Consider the following 19,596-nt stretch of genomic DNA (forward strand, 5'->3'; position numbering starts at 1 on the left):
TCCTTTTATCTTACTGGCAGATGTTCCACAAACTGTCCACTTCCCCTGAATCCTTTTCAGTTTGCTATGTGAGAAAGATCACTGTATGTATATAGGTTTTGTATAGCTATATTTTGTCCCTGTACTCATCTCCATAAATACATTCATTATAATATAATTTTTTTCAGTTTTCGTATTAGGTTAAAATTTGTACAAAGTCTCCCAAGGCTTCCCTGCCATGAAACCCTCCTCTTTTACACTCACCTGCTAGGCTCTTCTCCTTACTCTTCTAGTCATAGTTATAAGATGTGGTGTAGCTAATTTTCTTTCATTTATTTGTATCCTGTGTTTTTTACTGTTCTTGTGCTGCACATGAAAAGAAAATATCAGTGTTCCAAGATCTTCATTTTTTCCAATTTTGATTAGCCTAGAATCCAGATTCATGGAAGGGTAACACCATTATAGTCTTGGCTCCTTCTTCAGGTTTCTCTTTGAAAATACCCTACTAACCAGCTCTAAATCATATCAAGTCAACAACAGGAATAATCCAACACAAATCTCTGTTTATTATAGTCTGACATTATCTCTCAGCAGTTCAATGAATTGTTCTTTTCAAGGTTATCTACAGCTTCCTTCTTGCCAAATGCAATCTGGTTTTTTATTTGGCTTATGTGAAGCATTAGGCCATCGACATCACCAATCACAGTGAATACTGTGACTATTTTGCCTAATCTTCACCCAAATATCTGCATTTTCACTTCTTTCTCCTAATCTTTATATAGTGACTTGTTTTCCCTTATTTTTGCTGAAAGTAATACACTTACCTTCATATACAAATTCATATTATATATGTTCATTCTTTTAAAGATGTTCATATATCACTAGGGGACATTGGTGAATCAAAAGTAGATTTCTATGATTAATGTCTTACCCAATTGCTGACATGTAATTTTCAATTCTTATATTCCACAGGTGCCTAGAGTTTACATATATAAATTCAAAGAAGTGTTAAATTAAAAATAGTCCTACCTCAATATTATACACTGGAATGCACAGAAAAAATTCTGCTAAGCTTGGTGTGACTTCTGAAATATATCTACTTCTATGAAGAAAACTTAGTAGTTGAATGTGACTCATCATTTAACATGTAATGATCAATAGAAACACATAATAAAAGGTTAGACATCTTCAACAAATGATTAAAATGTTTGCTTCTCTAAATCCTTTTTGCCTACTTAGCTTCCTTTAAATGCTTACTCTATAAATGCCACTCTTTAAAAGTTCCTAATAGTTTAATCTGGTATACCTTGAAGCAATCTGTATGTCAATCTGTATTTATCAGTTCTTAATTTTTCTGGCTATTTAAATGTATTTCATAGATGACTTTGCACTATTCAATGGTTTTGTGAATTACATAATGCTAAGTAAATTGAGCTGGAAATATAATGATGTTCCACAAACATGATTAATTTGGCTACTGTTGATCTGTTGGGACCTAATTTTTAAAATAGACAAAACAACACACTAAATCTTAGATCAGTATACTGATCTCAGGTGTAATCAAATGTTAGAAAACTAGGACTGTTTTCTTTAAAATATGAGAAGTAACACCAGATAAAATTTGTATTTTGATTACTTTCTTATGAAGTTTAGTTTTTACAACAAATATTTTTTTACAAACTAGACATACGATATAAAGCACAGCTGAATGGCATACACAAATAAAATCATACATTTAACTCTTCACATAAAGCTCATGATTGTGGTGAGATGACATAGAAGTTATAACAGATGTTAATAAAACTAGGTGGTTGAAGAATAGGTACATACAGTGTGAAGACTGTAAATACTGCTTTTCTACATGAGGTAGTCTCTTCAGGTTCCATACCCCCACTACTATGTGTCTCAACTAAGGTCACCCTCTTTGACTCCAGGGAGCCTTCCCCATCCCAGGTCTCTGGTACACCCCCATCCCCTACATACGATCCTGACCCTCTCACATTCCCCTCTCCGTACCCTCTCACACCCTGTTTCCTTTCTCCATCTGCCTCCTATGACTATTTTGGTTCCCCTATAAGTTACATCTAAACAGCCTTCCTTGGGCCTTCCTTCTCGTTTAGCTTCTATAGGTCTATGGGGTATACCCTGGTATCCTGTACTTTATGGGTAATATCCACTTATATGTGCGTAAATATCATGAATGTTCATTTGGGTCTGGGTTACCTCAATCAGGATATTTTATAATTCCATGCATTTTACTGCAAAATTCATAATTTCTTTATTTTTAATAGCTGAATAGTATTCAATTGTGCAGATTTGCCACATTTTTTGCATCAATTCTACAGTTGAGGAACATCTGGGTTGTTTCCAGTTTCTGAATATTACCAAGGAATCTGCAATGAATATAGTGGAGAATGTGTCCTTGTGGTATGGTGGAACATCTTTTGGGTATATGCTCAGGAGTGGTATAGCTGGGTTTTCAGTTAGAACTATTTACAAATTTTTGAGAAACTGCCACATTGATTTTGAGTAGTTGTATACGTTTATACTCCCACAAGCAATGGAAGAGTATTTTCCTTTCTCCATATCTTCTTCAGCATGTGCTGTCACTTGAGTTTTTTATCTTAACCATTCTGATGGGTGGAAGATGGAATCTCATGGCCATTTTGGTTTGTATTTTCCTTATGACTATGGAGGTTGAACCTTTCTTTAAGTGTGTCTCAAAAGTCCTCTACTGTGAATTCTCTGTTTAGCTCTGTAGTCCATTTTTAATTGGGTTATTTGGTCTTTTGGAGTCTAACGTCTTAAGTTTTTTTTTAATGTATTATGGATATTAGCCCTCTTTCAGATGTAGAATTAATGAAGATATTTTCCCAATCTCTAGACTGCCATTTTATCTTATTGACAATGTCCTTCAACTTATAAAAGCTTTCAGTTTCATGAGGTCTCATATATCTAATTGTGGATCTTTGAACCTGATCCATTGGTGTTCTATTCAACAAATTGTCCCCTGTATCAATGTTTTCAAGGCTATTTTCCACTTTCTCTTCTATTAGATTTAGTGTGTCTGATTTTATGTTGTGGTCTTTGATCTACTTGGACTTGAGTTTTATAAAGCCTGATAAATATGAATCTATATTTACTCTTCTACATTCAGACATCCAGTTATACCAACACCATTTGTTGAAGATGCTCTCCCTTTTCCATTGTTCTGTTTTAGCTTGTCAATAATCAAGTTTCTGTAAGTTTATGGGTTTATTTCTGTGTCCTTGATTATATTCTATTGATCAACCTCTAGGTTTCTATACCAATACCATGTAGTTTTTGTTACTATTGCTTTGTAATACAACTTGAGATCAAGTATTGTAATTCTTCCAGAGTGCTTTCATTGTTTAAGATTTGTTGGGTATCTTGTTTATGTTGCTGGTGTTGCTATTGTTGCTTTCCCATATAAAACCGAGAATTGCTCATTCAAGGTCTGTAAAAAATATATGTTGGAATTTTGTAAGAATTGCATTGAAGTTTTAGACTGCTTTTGGTAAGATGGGCCTTTTTCATTATGTTAATTCTAACAATACATGAGCATGGCAGATCTTTCCAACTTCTGATTTCTTAAATTTCTTTCTTGAGGGTCTTGAAATTCTTATCATAAAGGTCTTTCACTTGCTTGGTTAGAATTACATCCAGACATTTAATATTATTTGTGGCTATTTTGAAGGGGATTTATCAGCTGTCGAAGTTCTCTAATAGAGTTTTTGGTGTTCCTTATATATGCTATCATATCATCTATGAATAACAATACTTGAGTTTATTGTTTCCAATTTCCAAGCTCGTGATTGAATGTGGTAAGAATGTTTGTTTTGTTGTTTACTATTATTATTTATAACACTGCTGTTATCTTGCTTTTGAAAGGCTCTATTTCAAATTTACTAATTGTAGTTTATTAAACTCTTTACCCATGCAAAATCATTCAATATTCTAAAACATTCCATAAGAAAAGTAATTCTTTTACTTAATTTTAAAATTGTGGAAATATGGATTTTTTCCAAAATCTATCAATTGCTTTTGATTTTACAATGTCAGTTTTCATAGTGACAGTGACTAAAATACTTCATTTTATTATGATGTCTTCAGTTGTAGCATTCATATTTGCTTTAAAGGAAATATTTAATTCATATGTTAGAAAGTGTTCCTTCGGGACTCTAATAAAGACACTTCTTGAAAATCCACAGTATAATTTATACAGCTTGTCTTCCACTGAGGAAAACACACAAAGGAACTGAATAACTTCAGGGTACTTCAGGAGAGTTTGAGAACTACAGGTTCCTAGGAAATAATGAGTCACAAAGACAACTTCAGATTGAGCTCACTGGAAACCAAGCTTATTTCTAAGAAGGAAATTCAGATGGAGTTTTGGTACCAATGTACCAGTCCATCCTACTGAGTACATCAATTTCCTATTAGAAAGCTTCATCTTTAGTGAACTATGATAGTAAACAAAGTCAAATTATCTTCTGTGTTTCATGTCTTTACTGCTTTTCTAACATATCTGTTTTGCCCAATTTACTACTTTTTAATCCACTGTCTCTGTCTTTATAGCTGTCTCTGTCTCTTTCCCTTCCTTCCTCCTTCTCTTTCTCTCTCCTTCCCTTCCTCCTCCTTCTGTGTGCTGTCTCCCTACCACAAACATGCTTTTTGAATGACCTCAAGTTAACTGGATGACCTCTTAGAATTTATCTAAGAGGAGTCTGACTGATGGCTCATTAGGTAAACTGCTTGTTATCAATCTTAATGGTCTGAGTTTAACTCCTAGGATTCACAGCTAGAAGGAGAAAAGAGATTCTTGCTATTTATTCTGTTATCAATGTGGTATGTAACATTCATCTGAAAATACACAAATAGAAATAGGTAGAAGATAGATAGATGGATAGATAGATAGATAGATAGATAGAGTACAAAATGTGTTTCTTGGAACAAAAAAATAAGTTTGTATAGGTGAGCATGTTGACAATGTTGACACATAAATGCATTCCTAACCCACAGAAAACTGAAGCATGTGACTCATGCATTTGCTGTTAACTTTAGCTGCCAAACAAGGTTTAAGCTAAAGAAACAATAAAAATTAGTAGTAGATAGATGAGGGATGAATGACAAATATGAATTTTGTGTGGAAAAGCAGACAAAGGTAGATTTTACCAAAAGAAAATAGATGAGAACAACAGATCCTAACACACTCTGCAGTGGATCATTTTCAGAAAGAAAATGAGACTATGGAGATAATTTATTTTCTTAAAAATATTGTACATATAACATTCATATATTTGACTTGAACTCCTCTAGCCTGGTAGAGGCATAGATAACCCCAACATACCTTAGAAAACAATAAAAAAAGTAGAAGTAATTTAACTGAAAATATGGCTTAGACTTGTTATCCAATCCAGCTAGTAAAAGTGCTCTACAGACCAGAATTCACAAACCAGACTCACTGTACTTTGTACAACATTCTGGGGATTTTAAAGATGGTGATCTCTGGATGCCACTTCCAAGAGCCGGGGTTCATATTAGATTTTGTTGGGCTGTTCAAAAAGAAAATAGGCAACTCTAATGTGCAGGAAAGTCTATAGGAAAAACTTGCAGTAAGAAAGTAGAGGAATGGGTACAGAAAATGTGGTACATTTACACAAGAAAATACTACTCAGCTGTTAAAAACAATGACTTCATGAAATTCTTAGGCAAATGGATGGAACTAGAAAGTATCATAGGTGACGTAATATAGTCACAAAAAGTCACACATGATGTGCACTCACTGATAAGTGGATATTAGCCCAAAAGCCTAGAATAGCAAAATACAATTCACAGACCACATGAAGCTCAAGAAGAAGGAAGATCAAAGTGTGGATGCCTCAGTCCTTTTTAGAAGGGGGAACAAACTACTCATGGAAGAAAATATGGAGACAGAGTTTGGAGCAATAACTGAAGGAAAGGCCATCCAGAGACTGACCTATCTGGGGATCCATCCCATATACAGATACCAAATCCAGACACTTTTATGGATGCCAAGAAGTGCTTGCTGACAGGAGCCTGATATGGTTGTCTTCTGAGAGGCTCTGCCAAAGCTGGACTAACACAGAGGCAGATGCTAGCAGCCAACCATTGGGCTGAGCACAGGGTACTCAGTGGCAAAGTTAGAGAAGCTGAAGGGTTTTGCAACCCCATAGGAAGAACAATAATATCGACCAAACAAACTCCTCAGAGCTCCCAGGGACTAAACTACCAACTGAACAGTGCACATGGTTTGACTCATGGCTCCAGCCACATATGTAGCAAAGGATGGCCTTATCTGGCATCAATTGGAAGAGAGACCCTTGGTCCTGTGAAAGCTTGATGCCCCAGTGTAGGGGAGTGGGAGAGGGTGGGGAGGTGGGAGTTAGTTGGTGGGTGGGTGAGTGGGGGAATACCCTCATAGGAGCAGGGGTGGGGAGACGGGATAGGGGGTTTCCGGGGGGGGGGTGGACTGGAAAAGGGGATAACATTATAAATGTAAATAAAAAAGTATCTAATTTAAAAAAAAAATAAAAGAAGCTTAAGAGAGTGTGGAAGGAGCAGTCAGGCTTCTTCTTACCACGGGACAGAACAGGTCTTTATTTTTTTTTAATAATTTATTTATTTTTTTTAAATCGTAATTTATACTCATTCACACAGGGGTTATAAACACAAAAAGGCAAGATATGGGGAAGGGAGCATGACACTGGAGCATGGGTATTCAGGGAGAGTACAGATATCTTTCAGAACAGGGTATCAGCTGGGTGAGGATTCAGGAGACAGGTCACTATGACTCTGCCTATGATTCACTTGTCCTTTTCTTAGTTGGTGATATCTGCCAAGCCTACCTATTTACAAGGTCTATGACTACTCAGGCTGGTAAATTGTCACAAAAGTTGCCTGTTTACAATAGCTTATAGCCATCTGTTTCAGTGTTTATCCACAGAGACCCAAGACTTGGTGTTAGTATACATGTATGACAGGCCTATTGCTGATTTTAGGCCTATGGCTGATTTTAGGCCTTCAGTGTATAAGTAGGGATGCCCCTGACATCTCCTCCCTTCTCTAAGTACAGAAGGGCTGTGGCAATTCTAATCTTTCGAAGGCGGGGATAGAGGCCTGACCTACAGTAATTGAAGGGGACCTTGTAGTGGCTCTGGTCCCCCTGTCATTGTCCAGTGAGGCATGAGGGTCATACCCGTCCCGATTTTTTTTTTTCCTGGAGAGGGGATACTTTTGACATCAACCCTTATGCAGTCAGGCTTGTCCCTCAGGGAACCCAGAGAGATATTTTTAAGTTTTATTTATACTCTCTTGCAGGGCTTAGTCTCACACCCTAAGCAAGAATTCAGATTGGCAGTCAGAGGGGATTCTGGATGGCCCCTCTCTGCTTGGTCTGGGGCAGAAGTCCCTTCTTTTAAGTTGGGTGGAGATGGGTTTTGGGAACATCCTGGATAGAGTAACAACCTCATCTTGAGTCTCATAGTCCTCCATAGCTAATTTATGATAATGTATCTGAATAGGTTTTGCTACCAAATTATTTATCTGTTGTTTCACAGAGTTAGTCAGCAGGTATTTTCTTAATAGCAAGGCAGGCTTAGTATTACTAAAGAGAACAAAACTTTCTTCTTACAGACTTCGGTTTTATTCATTTAGCAATAATAGTGTTATTTTTCTCTATGCAATAAATGTCAGAGTTCATTTTTCATCAAAATAACAACAATAACAGTAATAAAAGCTCCAGCTTTTAACTAAGAAATTTATTGGATAAAGAGCTAGGTTTCTGTTATTCTCTAGCAGTCAAGCCATAGCTAACTTACCCATCAATGTGATCAGAGACCTGAGAAGGATGTATTGTAATTTTCTGAGTCTGACGTGAGGCCCTGATAAATCAGTATTTTGCTGTGGCATTCAATAATCCATCTCTGTTTACCTGAAAAAAAAGGAAGAATGAAAGTTGAAATGAAGCATGAAATATCACTTATTTTGCACAACATTTGTAGTAAAATATGTCAGTGGCTTATATGGATTTCTTTTAAAAATTGACAGAGGTGGACAGGCTGGGAGAAACAGTCAATCATGAACAGGACAACTGAAGAACAGATTAAGAAATAAACTGGAAGCTACAAGAGACCTGTAGGGACAGAAATGGAGAGGAGCCTGAGGAAAAGAAGGTCCAGGGACAGGCCCAAAGTGGGATCCAGCTCAAGGGGAGGCCCTAAGACCCGACACTATTACTGAGGATATGGAGTGCTCACAAAAAGGGACCTGTCATGACTGTCCTCAAGCAGGCAGACTCAACAAGCAGCTAAAAGAGTCAGATGCAAATATTTGGACCCAACCACTGGACAGAAGCTGCTGAACCCTGTGGTTGAATTAGGGGAAAACTGGAAGAAGTTGAGGAGGAGGGCCACCCTGTAGGAGGACCAGCAGTCTCAATTAACCTGAACTCCCAAAATCTCTCAGACCCTGGACCACCAACTATGCAGCATACACCAGCTGATATGAGGCCTCCAACACTTATACAGCAGAGGACTGCTGGGTCTAGTCAGAGAAGAGACATCTAACCCTCAAGAGACTGGAAGCCCAGGGAGTTTAGAGATCTGGTGAGTTGAGGGATGGGGGATGGGGACATCTTCATAAAGACAGGGGTGCAGGGAGGAGATATGGGAAATGGAACAATAGAAGGGTGGACCGGGATGGGAATAAAATCTGGAGTTTAAGATAAATAAATAAATTAATTAAATAAATAAATAAGTGATAAAAATAAGACTTGCTTTAGATAATCTAGACTTATAAATTAAACACCATAAAAATTATGTATTTATATGTTAGTATTGTTCTCTTTTATCAAAATTAAACTGAAAGTAGAAGCCACTATTGTCTGTGTAGCAAAATGTTGACTATAAAAGTGACTCTAGCCACACCAATGCTATACTGACTCCTCAATGTGACCACTAATATTACCTGCTTTCCTTTTCTTCTCTTTTTCAATAGTAAATCATGGAGAATGGACACCCTTCAGCCCAGAAAATAATTTCACATGAATTCACGTACCTAAATAAATTTACATAAGGTGCTAAGTATAATGTAAGTTAGGAATAGTACTAAATTACAACATCAAAAAATTAATAGATCTTACCATTTAAATTTAACACATTGTGGTCTTTACAATGAGAATGGTCCTCACTGGCTCATGTATTTGAATATTTGGCCTACAGTTGTTAGAATTGTTTGGAAACGATTAGAATGTGTGGCCTTTAGTGAAGCGATATATCACTGACAATAATCATTAAGGTTTCAATTGCTCTAGGAATCTCAATTAACCATCTCTCCCTCGTGCTTGTGGATAGACTAGAAACTCTGCACTACTGCTCCAGTGCTATGTCTGCCTGACTTGGTCATACACCTGCCATGATGGTCATGGACTCTAACCCCCTGGGACATTGAGCCCCCAAATAAATGCTTTCTCAGCGATGGTGCTTTGTCATAGTATAGAACAGAATCTAAGACATCATAAATGAATTTGACAGTTACTTCTCAGGATTTCTTTTTTATTATTATACCAAACTTACATCAAATCACTCACTGAAACTGTGTATATTGTTATGTCCTGTCTAAAATTGGGTATTTCTATGAAACATTGTTAAGTGTGCAATCAACATCAAGTGTTATGGATATTTTTAGGTATTTAAATACATTAGCACATATTTATGGAAAACACACATATGTATGTATATATAATTTAGAATAGTTTATATAATGTACTATCTGAAATAAATTTACATTCTGGTTGATATACTTAAAATATGTTTAATTTTAAATTTGAATAAAATTGTCCCCTTTGAGCAATTATCAATATCTGAAAACTACTAGCCGCTACAATAAGAAGCTTTTAGAAGATTGTCTATGCCCCAGAAGTTTAGCCCATAGCTATAAATGTATGTGTATCCCTGATTTGAATCAGCAAGCTATCAGAACAAGAAAATATGCATTTGGAGGAGAGCTCTGTTCAACGACAGGGCAAATCTGAAGGAAGGGAATAGTTGTAGATACATGATCAAGATATATTCTACATATGTATGAAACTTCTGAGGAATACACTTTTAAATGTCCAGCATTTGTACATTTCTGATCTTTTTTTTTACATTTCTACAGGATAAAGTGGTTAATCTCTAAGTGGAAGAGGATATAGAAAAAATTACCTATAAAAGATATAATATTATAATGAGATAAGAATATTAAAAATTATCTTTTGAAATTATTATCTATATACCTTATGTGAAAACTATACATTTAACATTAGGAATTACAAATACAAGTGTATTTTCAAATTATGTATTTTTTTGTTGAAAATATAGTAAAAATATTGGTTTCTTTTTTTTTCATGGTAATGTGTTTTATGTAGATTAGGAAACTTAAAACACTGTTTGAAAATATGTTCACTAACACACACATGCAACGAATTTCAAATTCATCCAATGTTTAAAGATGTACAGTGAAGTAACTCCATAATGTTTGTGTGTACATGTATGTTTGTGTGTGCCTCTGTCTGTGTCTATGTATGTGTGTGTGTTTGTATGTATGCGTTTCTGTGCACTGTATGCGCTTGGGTGCAATGTTATATCAGTATTATAATGATATATGAATACAATAATTGTATATAAATATTATAATGATATATGGATATTAAAAATTATCTTGACATTATCTTCTATATATCTTATGGAAAAAATATAAATTTAAAATTAGGAATTATAAATACAATTGTATGTGCAAGTTATGTTTTTTTTTTTTTGCCACCTTCCTTATATATGTTGCAAAAACATAGTGACAGAAAAATGAGAAAGTTCATGCTCAGTTTCCCGGTAAGTGGAGGTTCCCTAATTGTCTCTTGGTGAGTCAATAAAAGCAACAGAAACCAATCACTGGACAAAAGGTAAGGTGGGATTTCCCAGCTGGACAGAAAAGGGAGGGAATGCAGAGAGGATCGGGTTTTGGACCTGGCTTTGAAGCAGATAGGACACTGCAGACATGTATAGTGACCCTGAGGTCACTCGGGGCACCAATAGTTTGTAGCCTCTGCAGGTGGCTGCCGAGGCTGAGGATGGGGCAGGATATTCTTGGCCTAGCCTTTGAGTTATCTAGTCACTTTTAAAATAACCAAGTCTCTAACTTTTTTCTTCCTCGTGACTAAAGGGAGGTGGGTGAGACTACCGTTGCCAGCACCAGGCAAGGAACAGAGACCTGAGTGGTAGCCATAGGATCTGGGCGAGACGGCTGTTGCAAGCACTAGGCAAGGAGCAAGCATACATCTTTAAAATTACACACAACATTGCCCCACATATTTTTAACATGTTTATTTAACAATCATTTCCACTATTATTAAAGATAAAAAGCTTCTAACTCTTTAGAAAGCTGTTCTGCATGAAAATGACTCATCTCTGTAACAAGAAGGAAGGATTGTCATTAAAGTGAGTGTTTGTTCCCAGAGTGACATACTTTCAGAGCAGGAACACAACTCAACCTTTTTCTGCCAGGACTCACTGGAGCACTGAGAAATGTCATTTTCCTTCTTCACCTGCAGAAAAGTCCACATCTTAGTGAGTCAATGGCTGAAGTGAACACCTCCTATGTCAGTGAGTTCATTCTCAAGGGGATCACAGACGGCCAGAATTTTAAGTCCCATGTTTTGTGATGTTTTTCACAGTCTATCTGGTCACAGTCATAGGCAACCTTTGGTTGATTGATTATTGCCATAATCAGAGTTGATTCTCAACCCCATATACCTATGTACTGCTTCCTCAGCCACTTAAGACTTTGTTGACCTCTGTTACTTGTAGAAAATGAAGAGTGTCAGAAAATTACACTACACTGATACTGGGTTTTGAAATATAAGTAGAATGTTCTTTTGAGACAGGTTCATATGTAGCTCATACTGCACATGTACTCATTACATAGCCGAGAACAACATTGAACTTCTGATCCTCCTACCAGCACCTTTTGAATTCTGGGATTACAGGCATACCAGAGACTGAACCCAGAATTTCATGCATCTTAAACAAATACTCTACCACGGAGAATACATCTCCCACAGGTTTTTTTTTCACATGTAATTAGAGAAAACTGGTTCATCAAAAAGCTATGCTTATAAATTTATTTGTGCATTCATTTAATTAGAAGTATTTTTTTTAGTTTCCATGACATTTATTTTTCTTCCAATTATTCTAATACATTTGTAGATCATGACATGAATTGATAATCAGTGACTCAATAGATGTATTCATACTGTTTAGCTATTTCAGAAACATAATTTATGTAGTTGGTTAATCTTACGCTATTATTTTCCATTATGGATGATTACAATCTGACAGCCATCCAGTAAAGTAGACCTCTAGGTTTTCAACCTGTGGTGGTAATTTCTTCCTCTATAGTTACATTGTGCATTAGTCAGGCATTCTTCTACAAAGTGCTGTCATATTTTGAGATCAAATAGTTCTCCGTGTGGTTTTGTTGTTGTTTGCATGATTTTTTTTTTTTGAGGCAAGGTTTCTTCATCTATCTCAGAATAGTTTCAAATGGGCTATGTGACCCAGACTGGCTTTAAATTTGTGATCTTCTTGCCTGGGCCTCTTGGATTCTGGTCTCAGCTTCCATGACTGGCTTCTGATTTTTAAGTGGGCACACCTGAGCAGCTGGTTTCATTTATTACTTCAGTTTGTATATACATATTTATATGGTAACAAAATTAAACTCACCTGCCACAAACATGAAAACCAGAACTACAACAATTCACATTCTTTCTACAGTACATACAATGCTTATGACTAATTTGATAGACTTTGGTTTTCTTGGTCTTTTTGTATCTTTTGTCTTCCCAGAATTATTGTCCAGGTTAATACTGAAATACTAGGCTGAAGCTGTTATATGTATTAATAATTTTGTTCTTTTAATGTTAACAATCACTTAGCAGTATAAACTAGGGTTTTCTTAAGAAATGTTCCAAAAGATTTGGGCTACTCAGTAACCTTATATTAATAAGATAGTTCCAAAGCAGGTGAGATAGTCCCTAAATAGCCTCTGGAATTTGTCTTCTGAGAATAAACTACACTTAACATGTGGTTCTTTAGTCAATCCATCAAAATTATTATTATGCATTTTTGTTTTATTGCATATTTAAATAAATTCTTAATTTTTATACCCATGTCTATGGCATTTGTGATGTTCTTATATCAATATAAAATTATTATTATTATTATTATTAGTAGTAGTAGTAGTAGTAGTAGTATGTTTGTATACTGACCAGGGCAGCCTAGTCAGTCAACAGGTCCTCTAGTGCAGGAGAGAGGATTAAAAAGAAAAAAGACTATTAGACAACATTGTAGCATGACCCCAGCCAGTTCTGAGGCTGAAGGTAGGTTTATTCTTTCTCAATCTGCTTTTATATCATTTTAATTACATGCAAGTATTAAGGTCAGTTCTAGGTTGAGGAAGTAGCAATACAATAAATGCAAATAATCAAGGAACAAGTAAGACAATAAACAACGCCCCATGATCACTCCTATGATCACTGTTCTAAGGGCTTATTAGAATGACCAAAATATCTGAGCTTACTTCCCTGTCCTAGCCTAAAGTCATATTTATGCCTGAAGCTGTTCTAACCTAAGATTTAGATTCCTGTCTGAAATTACTTCCCCGTTTTAGCCTAAAAATAGATTCGTGCCTGTACTTACTTCCTTGTCATGGCCCAGTATCAGATTCCTGCTGGAAGCCCATTTCATTGTCTTTGGCCAATGTCAGATTCCTGCCAAGCGGCTTCAAAAGTTCTCGACTGTATATGCATGTACATGTATGAATATAGGCGCATATTTTTGTGGGAGGTATTAGGAAAAACGACAGCCGCTTGGCTGCCAGCTTTTAGTTCCCACACTAATGGCGGCACCTGCAGTGCAAAGATCCCCCACCGGCTCTTGGTTCTGGTGCCTTTTTGACAGAAATGAGCATTACTGGGGGCTGGGTACCTTGGCCCAGCTGAGTGTTCTCATCTCAACAGGCTTTCTGGCAGGCCAACGATAGTCACTGTTAGTAATCTGTTAAACTCCACCTCCACGGTTACCTGGCAATAGTCAGGTATGCTTCTCCCCACAGTTACCTGGCAACAGCAGGTAGGCCTGCCCACTATAAAAGGGGCTGCTTGCCCCCTCTTCTCTCTTGCTCTCTTCCTCTGTTGGTCCCTGCCTGCAGGCTCTCTGTCCCCTCTCCCTTCCCCCTTCCCTTTCCCCTCTCTCCACATGGTCATGGCCGGCCTCCACTCCTCTACCTCTCAGCTCTCCCTCCTATCTCCTGAATAAACCTCCCTTTGTGGAACCATTTGGTCTGCTGTGATCTGTTACAAGCCTCGCGACAACCTTTCAGTCACACTCCACGGTAGTCCACCCCATGGTCAGCTGCTACACCACCCAACAACCAAGTAAATCGAAACTCTTGAGCTTAAAGATTAACCAATGGATTTATATATTAGTAAATGCTCAATACACAGAAGCTCACACAATTAGAATTGTTATCCCAATTACTTAACCTTGATATGAATATCTACCGGAGACTGCTAGAGACACATGACAGTGACTTCCATAGCCATCTTGCCTCCCCTCCTCTCTTTTTCCTTTCGTCCTCCTCTCTCTTCCTCTCCCCCAAACTTTTCTGCCTCACCTTCCCTTCTACTGCCCAATCACCAGCTCTAGCCTTTATTTTACAAATTAAGGTGGGCAGAAGGTTCACAAGAAGTCACTTGTATACTTATTCACTACTCCTCTGCAGCCCCTGCCAGGAACGAGAAATTAGCATCAGAATACAAGACCAGGGCTATATATAGCCTTGTAGTCAGCCATCTTACCTGAGTATGAGATAATGAGTCAACTGTCTTCACTTTCAGCAAACTGGTCAAATATGTACATAAACTTCCTGACTACCTGTTCTATTAGCCTTGTGATATTTAAAATATCTCCTAAACAGTTTTCCTAGGTTGTTTCCAGACAGAAATATTTTCCCAATGAGGCTACATTAAAAATAAAATTTATTCCCCCTTTTTACTACTTGTCTCTGGTTAAACACTGGAAGCAGCAAGTGTTCAAACCAAGTCTATTAGAAATCTATCCAAATCTTAATTCTAGCTTTAGAACTCTGGAAATGTCTGTATAAATCTATGCACTATAGAAATACACTGTAGATATTTAAAACGTATTCTTCATGATTTTACAAAACGAAATACAATCCACGGTTCTTTCAGGTGGTAAATACACGGGTGTTAGTGAATAATACAAACTACTTTAAACGTTAAATACTTCTTCACCAAGCTTCTAAAAATAATTAACTGAAGCATCCCATTTAAATGAGTAATCCAGATGCGATAAAGAAAAATAGATGTGGAATTATAATTCACTAAATAAGGAATTATAATTGAACATCTGCAAACAAAATAATGCCTCTCATTTTCACTAATCATATCTTTGCTAAGCACAATAACACTGGTCTCTTTCTGTTCATAGCAATGAGTATTTTATGTAGATTATTTTAGGGAACTTAAAACAGTATTTGAAAATATGTTGACTAACAACCCTTTGCAACAACATTTCTAATTCATAAAATATTTAAAGATGTATAGCAAAGTGACTCCATTATAAATGTGTGTGTGTGTGTGTGTGTGTGTGTGTGTGCACTATATGTGTTTGGGTGCAATGTATGTGAATGTACATGCATTTGTGGAGGAACAGGTTACTATCCTCTCCCTCTTCACCTTATATTTTAAAATCATTGCTCTCACTGAATCCAGAGTTTATTCACTGGCTCAGCTAACTGGGCACAATGACTCCTGTCTCTGCTCCTCATGTGCTAGGGTTAAACAGATACACTTACATGCTGATTTTGCTTTTTAGTATGAATGCTGAGGAGTTGAACTAGGATCTTTACTCGTGGGCAGCCAGAATATTGTCCACTGATATCTATCTTTTTGGTCCCTTATCATTTAAAAATTTAACATACACATTTATGATTTCATTTTGTTTATTTTAAAGGGAAATTACCATTTCTAACTGCTTCACAATTAATCATTACACAACTACCTACAATTCTTGATATGCTAATATGGTAATTAAAGAATCAGAAATAATTTAAAAACTCTTATTACACTATTACTACTTCCAGATTATCTTGTATTGTTGAAATATAAGATAAAAGATGTTAATCTACTAAAATGCAAGCTGAAGTGTTCAACACTGTACAGATTCCAGAAGTAGATCTAACTCCATATACTGTATTCATGGATATGAGAAATATACAATGTGTATAAATGTATTTAAATTATACATACATAAAATTGATGATGAAGACATGCTGCAACATTGGGAGAAATTTTGACAGATATGTACATACATCACCAATATAACTCTTGTAGATCATGTGTCAGGCTCTGAGTTTCAACATGGGCTATACACAAGCACACACACACATGCATATATATATATACATATATATGTATATAAATATATATGCACACATATACATAAAAAACCACTAGCAAGCACAGAAACATACACATGCATATATATACATACATAGTCATTCATGAATATACAGATGCACCCACATATATGCATACACATACATAGACATGAACCTGTACAACTCAAATGAACCATGGCTCTCTATATGAATGTTGGAAATGGCATTCAGCATATTCACATCAAATAGGGCACAATTAAATATCTTCTGACTACTATCCAGATACTTTGGATTAATAGACGATCAAAGATAATTTATCAGTGATTCTCTTTAGGGAACTTTTTACCTCCTGATTTCTCAAGCTGTAGATCAATGGGTTTAACATGGGAATTACTACCACATAAAACACAGAAGCAAATTTATCTGTGTTCAGAGAATGGCTTGACTTGGGTTGCAGGTACATAAAAATGATCGTCCCATAAAATATGGTGATTGATGTCAGGTGGGAAGCACAAGTGGAAAAGGCTTTCCTTCTTCCTTCAGCAGAATGAATCTTCAGGATGGCAAAGACAATGAAGACATAAGAAATAACCACAGTCACCAGAGAGCAAAGGGTGTTGAAGCCAGCAATGATTAGCAACATCAGCTCTTTGACATGAGTGTCAGAACAGGCCAGAGCAACTAAGGGAACATCATCACAGTAGAAGTGGTTGACTACATTAGCGCCACAGAAAGACAAGTGGAAGGTTGCCACTGCCTGAACAAGGCCCACAGTGAATCCATAGATGTATGTGCTGGCGATGACCTGAAGACAGAGCTTCCTAGGCATGAGGACTGCATAGAGGAGAGGGTTCCAGATGGCCACATATCTATCATAGGCCATGATTGACAGCAAGAACATTTCACAAACAACAAATGTGATGAAACAGCACACTTGAGTAGCACATGCATAGAAGCTTATACTTTTGACTTCTCGAAGAAAGTTTATGATTGTGTTTGGAGTAACTGAGGATGTATAACAGAAATCAACAAAAGCCAAGTGACTGAGAAAAAAGTACATGGGTGTGTGAAGCTGAGGACTGACTTGGATTAACATAATCAGTCCTAGATTACCAAAGACAGTAGTTAAGTAGATGACTAGAAACACAGCAAAGAGGATGACCTCAAGTTCTGGGTCATCTGTCAGTCCTACAAGGATGAACTGATACACTGCTGAACTGTTACCTTGAGCCATAGACTGTACAAGTGTATGCTACTAAAGAGCTGTCACCAAATGAACTCATTCCAAATGATTGTCTTCCTTTGGATATAATCATGCATAAAAGAAGAGCTAATTCTGATTAGCTGATCTTAGGTTGAATATCTTCTTACTGTGTCTGGTTTTATAGCAAATCATTTTTCTTGTCTAGAAGTTCCAAAGTATGAATCTGCAAGGAATTTATTATGGATAGAAAGATGGCCTTTCATAACTTTGTATAAATAACTTTGTATAAATTCATATACTATTTCTTTCATAGTAAGCGATAATTGAATATTAATTGTATATAATATATTAAATTACTCTAATCAAGTGTATATTTTCTTAAATTTCCAGTTCTTCTTCTTTAATATATTAATTAGATTTAAAAGTTTTTAAATATTGACTTTAGAAACAGATTAATGACTCTCGACATATTCTTAATTACTTCTTATGTATGTGGCATATTGTCAAGGCAATTTTTAAATTAAAAATATTATTTTGCATAGCTATTATTCTCAGATTTTTTTAGGCATTATACAGCAATTTCAAATTAAATGCAAGGGATGAATACACAGACATAATAATATATAGATATATATCTATGATATAACTCATGTGTAAACATCATATCATATATACCATATATATACCATATATATAATTACAGTTATAATTATATAATTTAAATGTCATTGCCATTATAAAATACGTTTAACTTTTTTAGAAAAGTGAAAATTATTTATCATATGCTTCCTATACCTGAACAGAAAGGAACAACTTGGAACATCTTTTTTTTTTTAATTAATCTTTTTTGCGGGGGTTGTTTGTTTGTTTATGTTTTTATTCTTTATTTTTTTTTACAGTTCAGTCTTTATCCCCCTCCAGGTCTGCCCTTTGACTGTTCCTCATCCCATACCTCCCCCCCCCCCCGTCCCTGTGCCACCTGCATCTCCAAGAGGATGTATTCACCCCCCACCACCCACCCTACCACGCTTCCCCACTCCCTGGGGCCTCAAGTCTCTTGAGGGTTAGGTGCACTTGGAACATCTTTAATGATCTTTTAAATGCAGAAGTGAATTCCCAATTCTTTAAAATGAGGCAAGACTATTCAAATCACAGTGTATTCAATCACAGCAAGAACTCCTAATATTCAGAAGCAAGAATGTCCAAGATTTTGGCTAGCCAAGCTAGCCGAAAATTTTGTAAAAAAATTTTTTTTTAAAAAAAGGTGAACTTATGGTCTATGAAAGATCTTACCTTAACATAATAAAAAGAATAGAGATAGACAAAGGCATCTCAATCTCATATCTTGTTTGGCTTCTCAATGAGTGTTGACTAATAAACTGCAAAATCACCATTATATGCATGGAACACACAAACACACATACACACCACCACCACCATCAAATAGGCAAAGTCCAGAGTTTTCAAGTTTCTTGGCTAGATTATTGTAAAAAAGATTCATCATATATGGCTTCAATTATCTCAATTTAAAATTGATAAAAATATTTTCTTTCACTGAGGCAGTAATTTCACTGTCTCCCCGAGGCAAGTCAGTTACCCATAGTGGGTGGAAAGAATAAAAATTCTTCATTGTTATGTCATATAAATCAAATTTAGTTCTCTATCATATGGAAAATGTTTGAAGCTTAATCTGCAGAAGTCTTCTGTAGTCTAATAGGAATTGTAACTATAGAAAATGAAATTATTTTTAAAATGTTCTGGAATCTTCTATCATAGCCTTGATAATTTCTAAACTGTAATCATTTTCTTTCCTCATTCTCACATTTTTTAGTAGTTTCACTGTAATTGTGGGTAACATGTCTACCTTTGGCTTG

At 36.1% G+C, this 19,596-nt stretch overlaps 1 protein-coding gene across 1 annotated transcript; it reads right to left on the reverse strand.

Annotated features, from left to right (window-relative positions):
- Nucleotides 1–16,810: 16,810 nt before the first annotated feature.
- On the reverse strand, nucleotides 16,811–17,752 carry LOC114631058 (olfactory receptor 5AL1-like). Its single transcript, XM_028779362.1, has one exon. It carries the CDS (start codon nucleotides 17,750–17,752, stop codon nucleotides 16,811–16,813), a length of 942 nt encoding a protein of 313 aa, XP_028635195.1.
- Nucleotides 17,753–19,596: the final 1,844 nt, after the last annotated feature.

This window comes from Grammomys surdaster, unplaced genomic scaffold (genome assembly GCF_004785775.1).
Source record: "Grammomys surdaster isolate TR1022 unplaced genomic scaffold, NIH_TR_1.0 350, whole genome shotgun sequence".
Taxonomy (NCBI): domain Eukaryota; kingdom Metazoa; phylum Chordata; class Mammalia; order Rodentia; family Muridae; genus Grammomys; species Grammomys surdaster.

What these genes read in the sequence shown, in the direction of transcription:
- LOC114631058 (XM_028779362.1), bottom strand. Translation starts at nt 17,752, where the DNA reads ATGGCTCAAGGTAACAGTTCAGCAGTGTATCAGTTCATCCTTGTAGGA.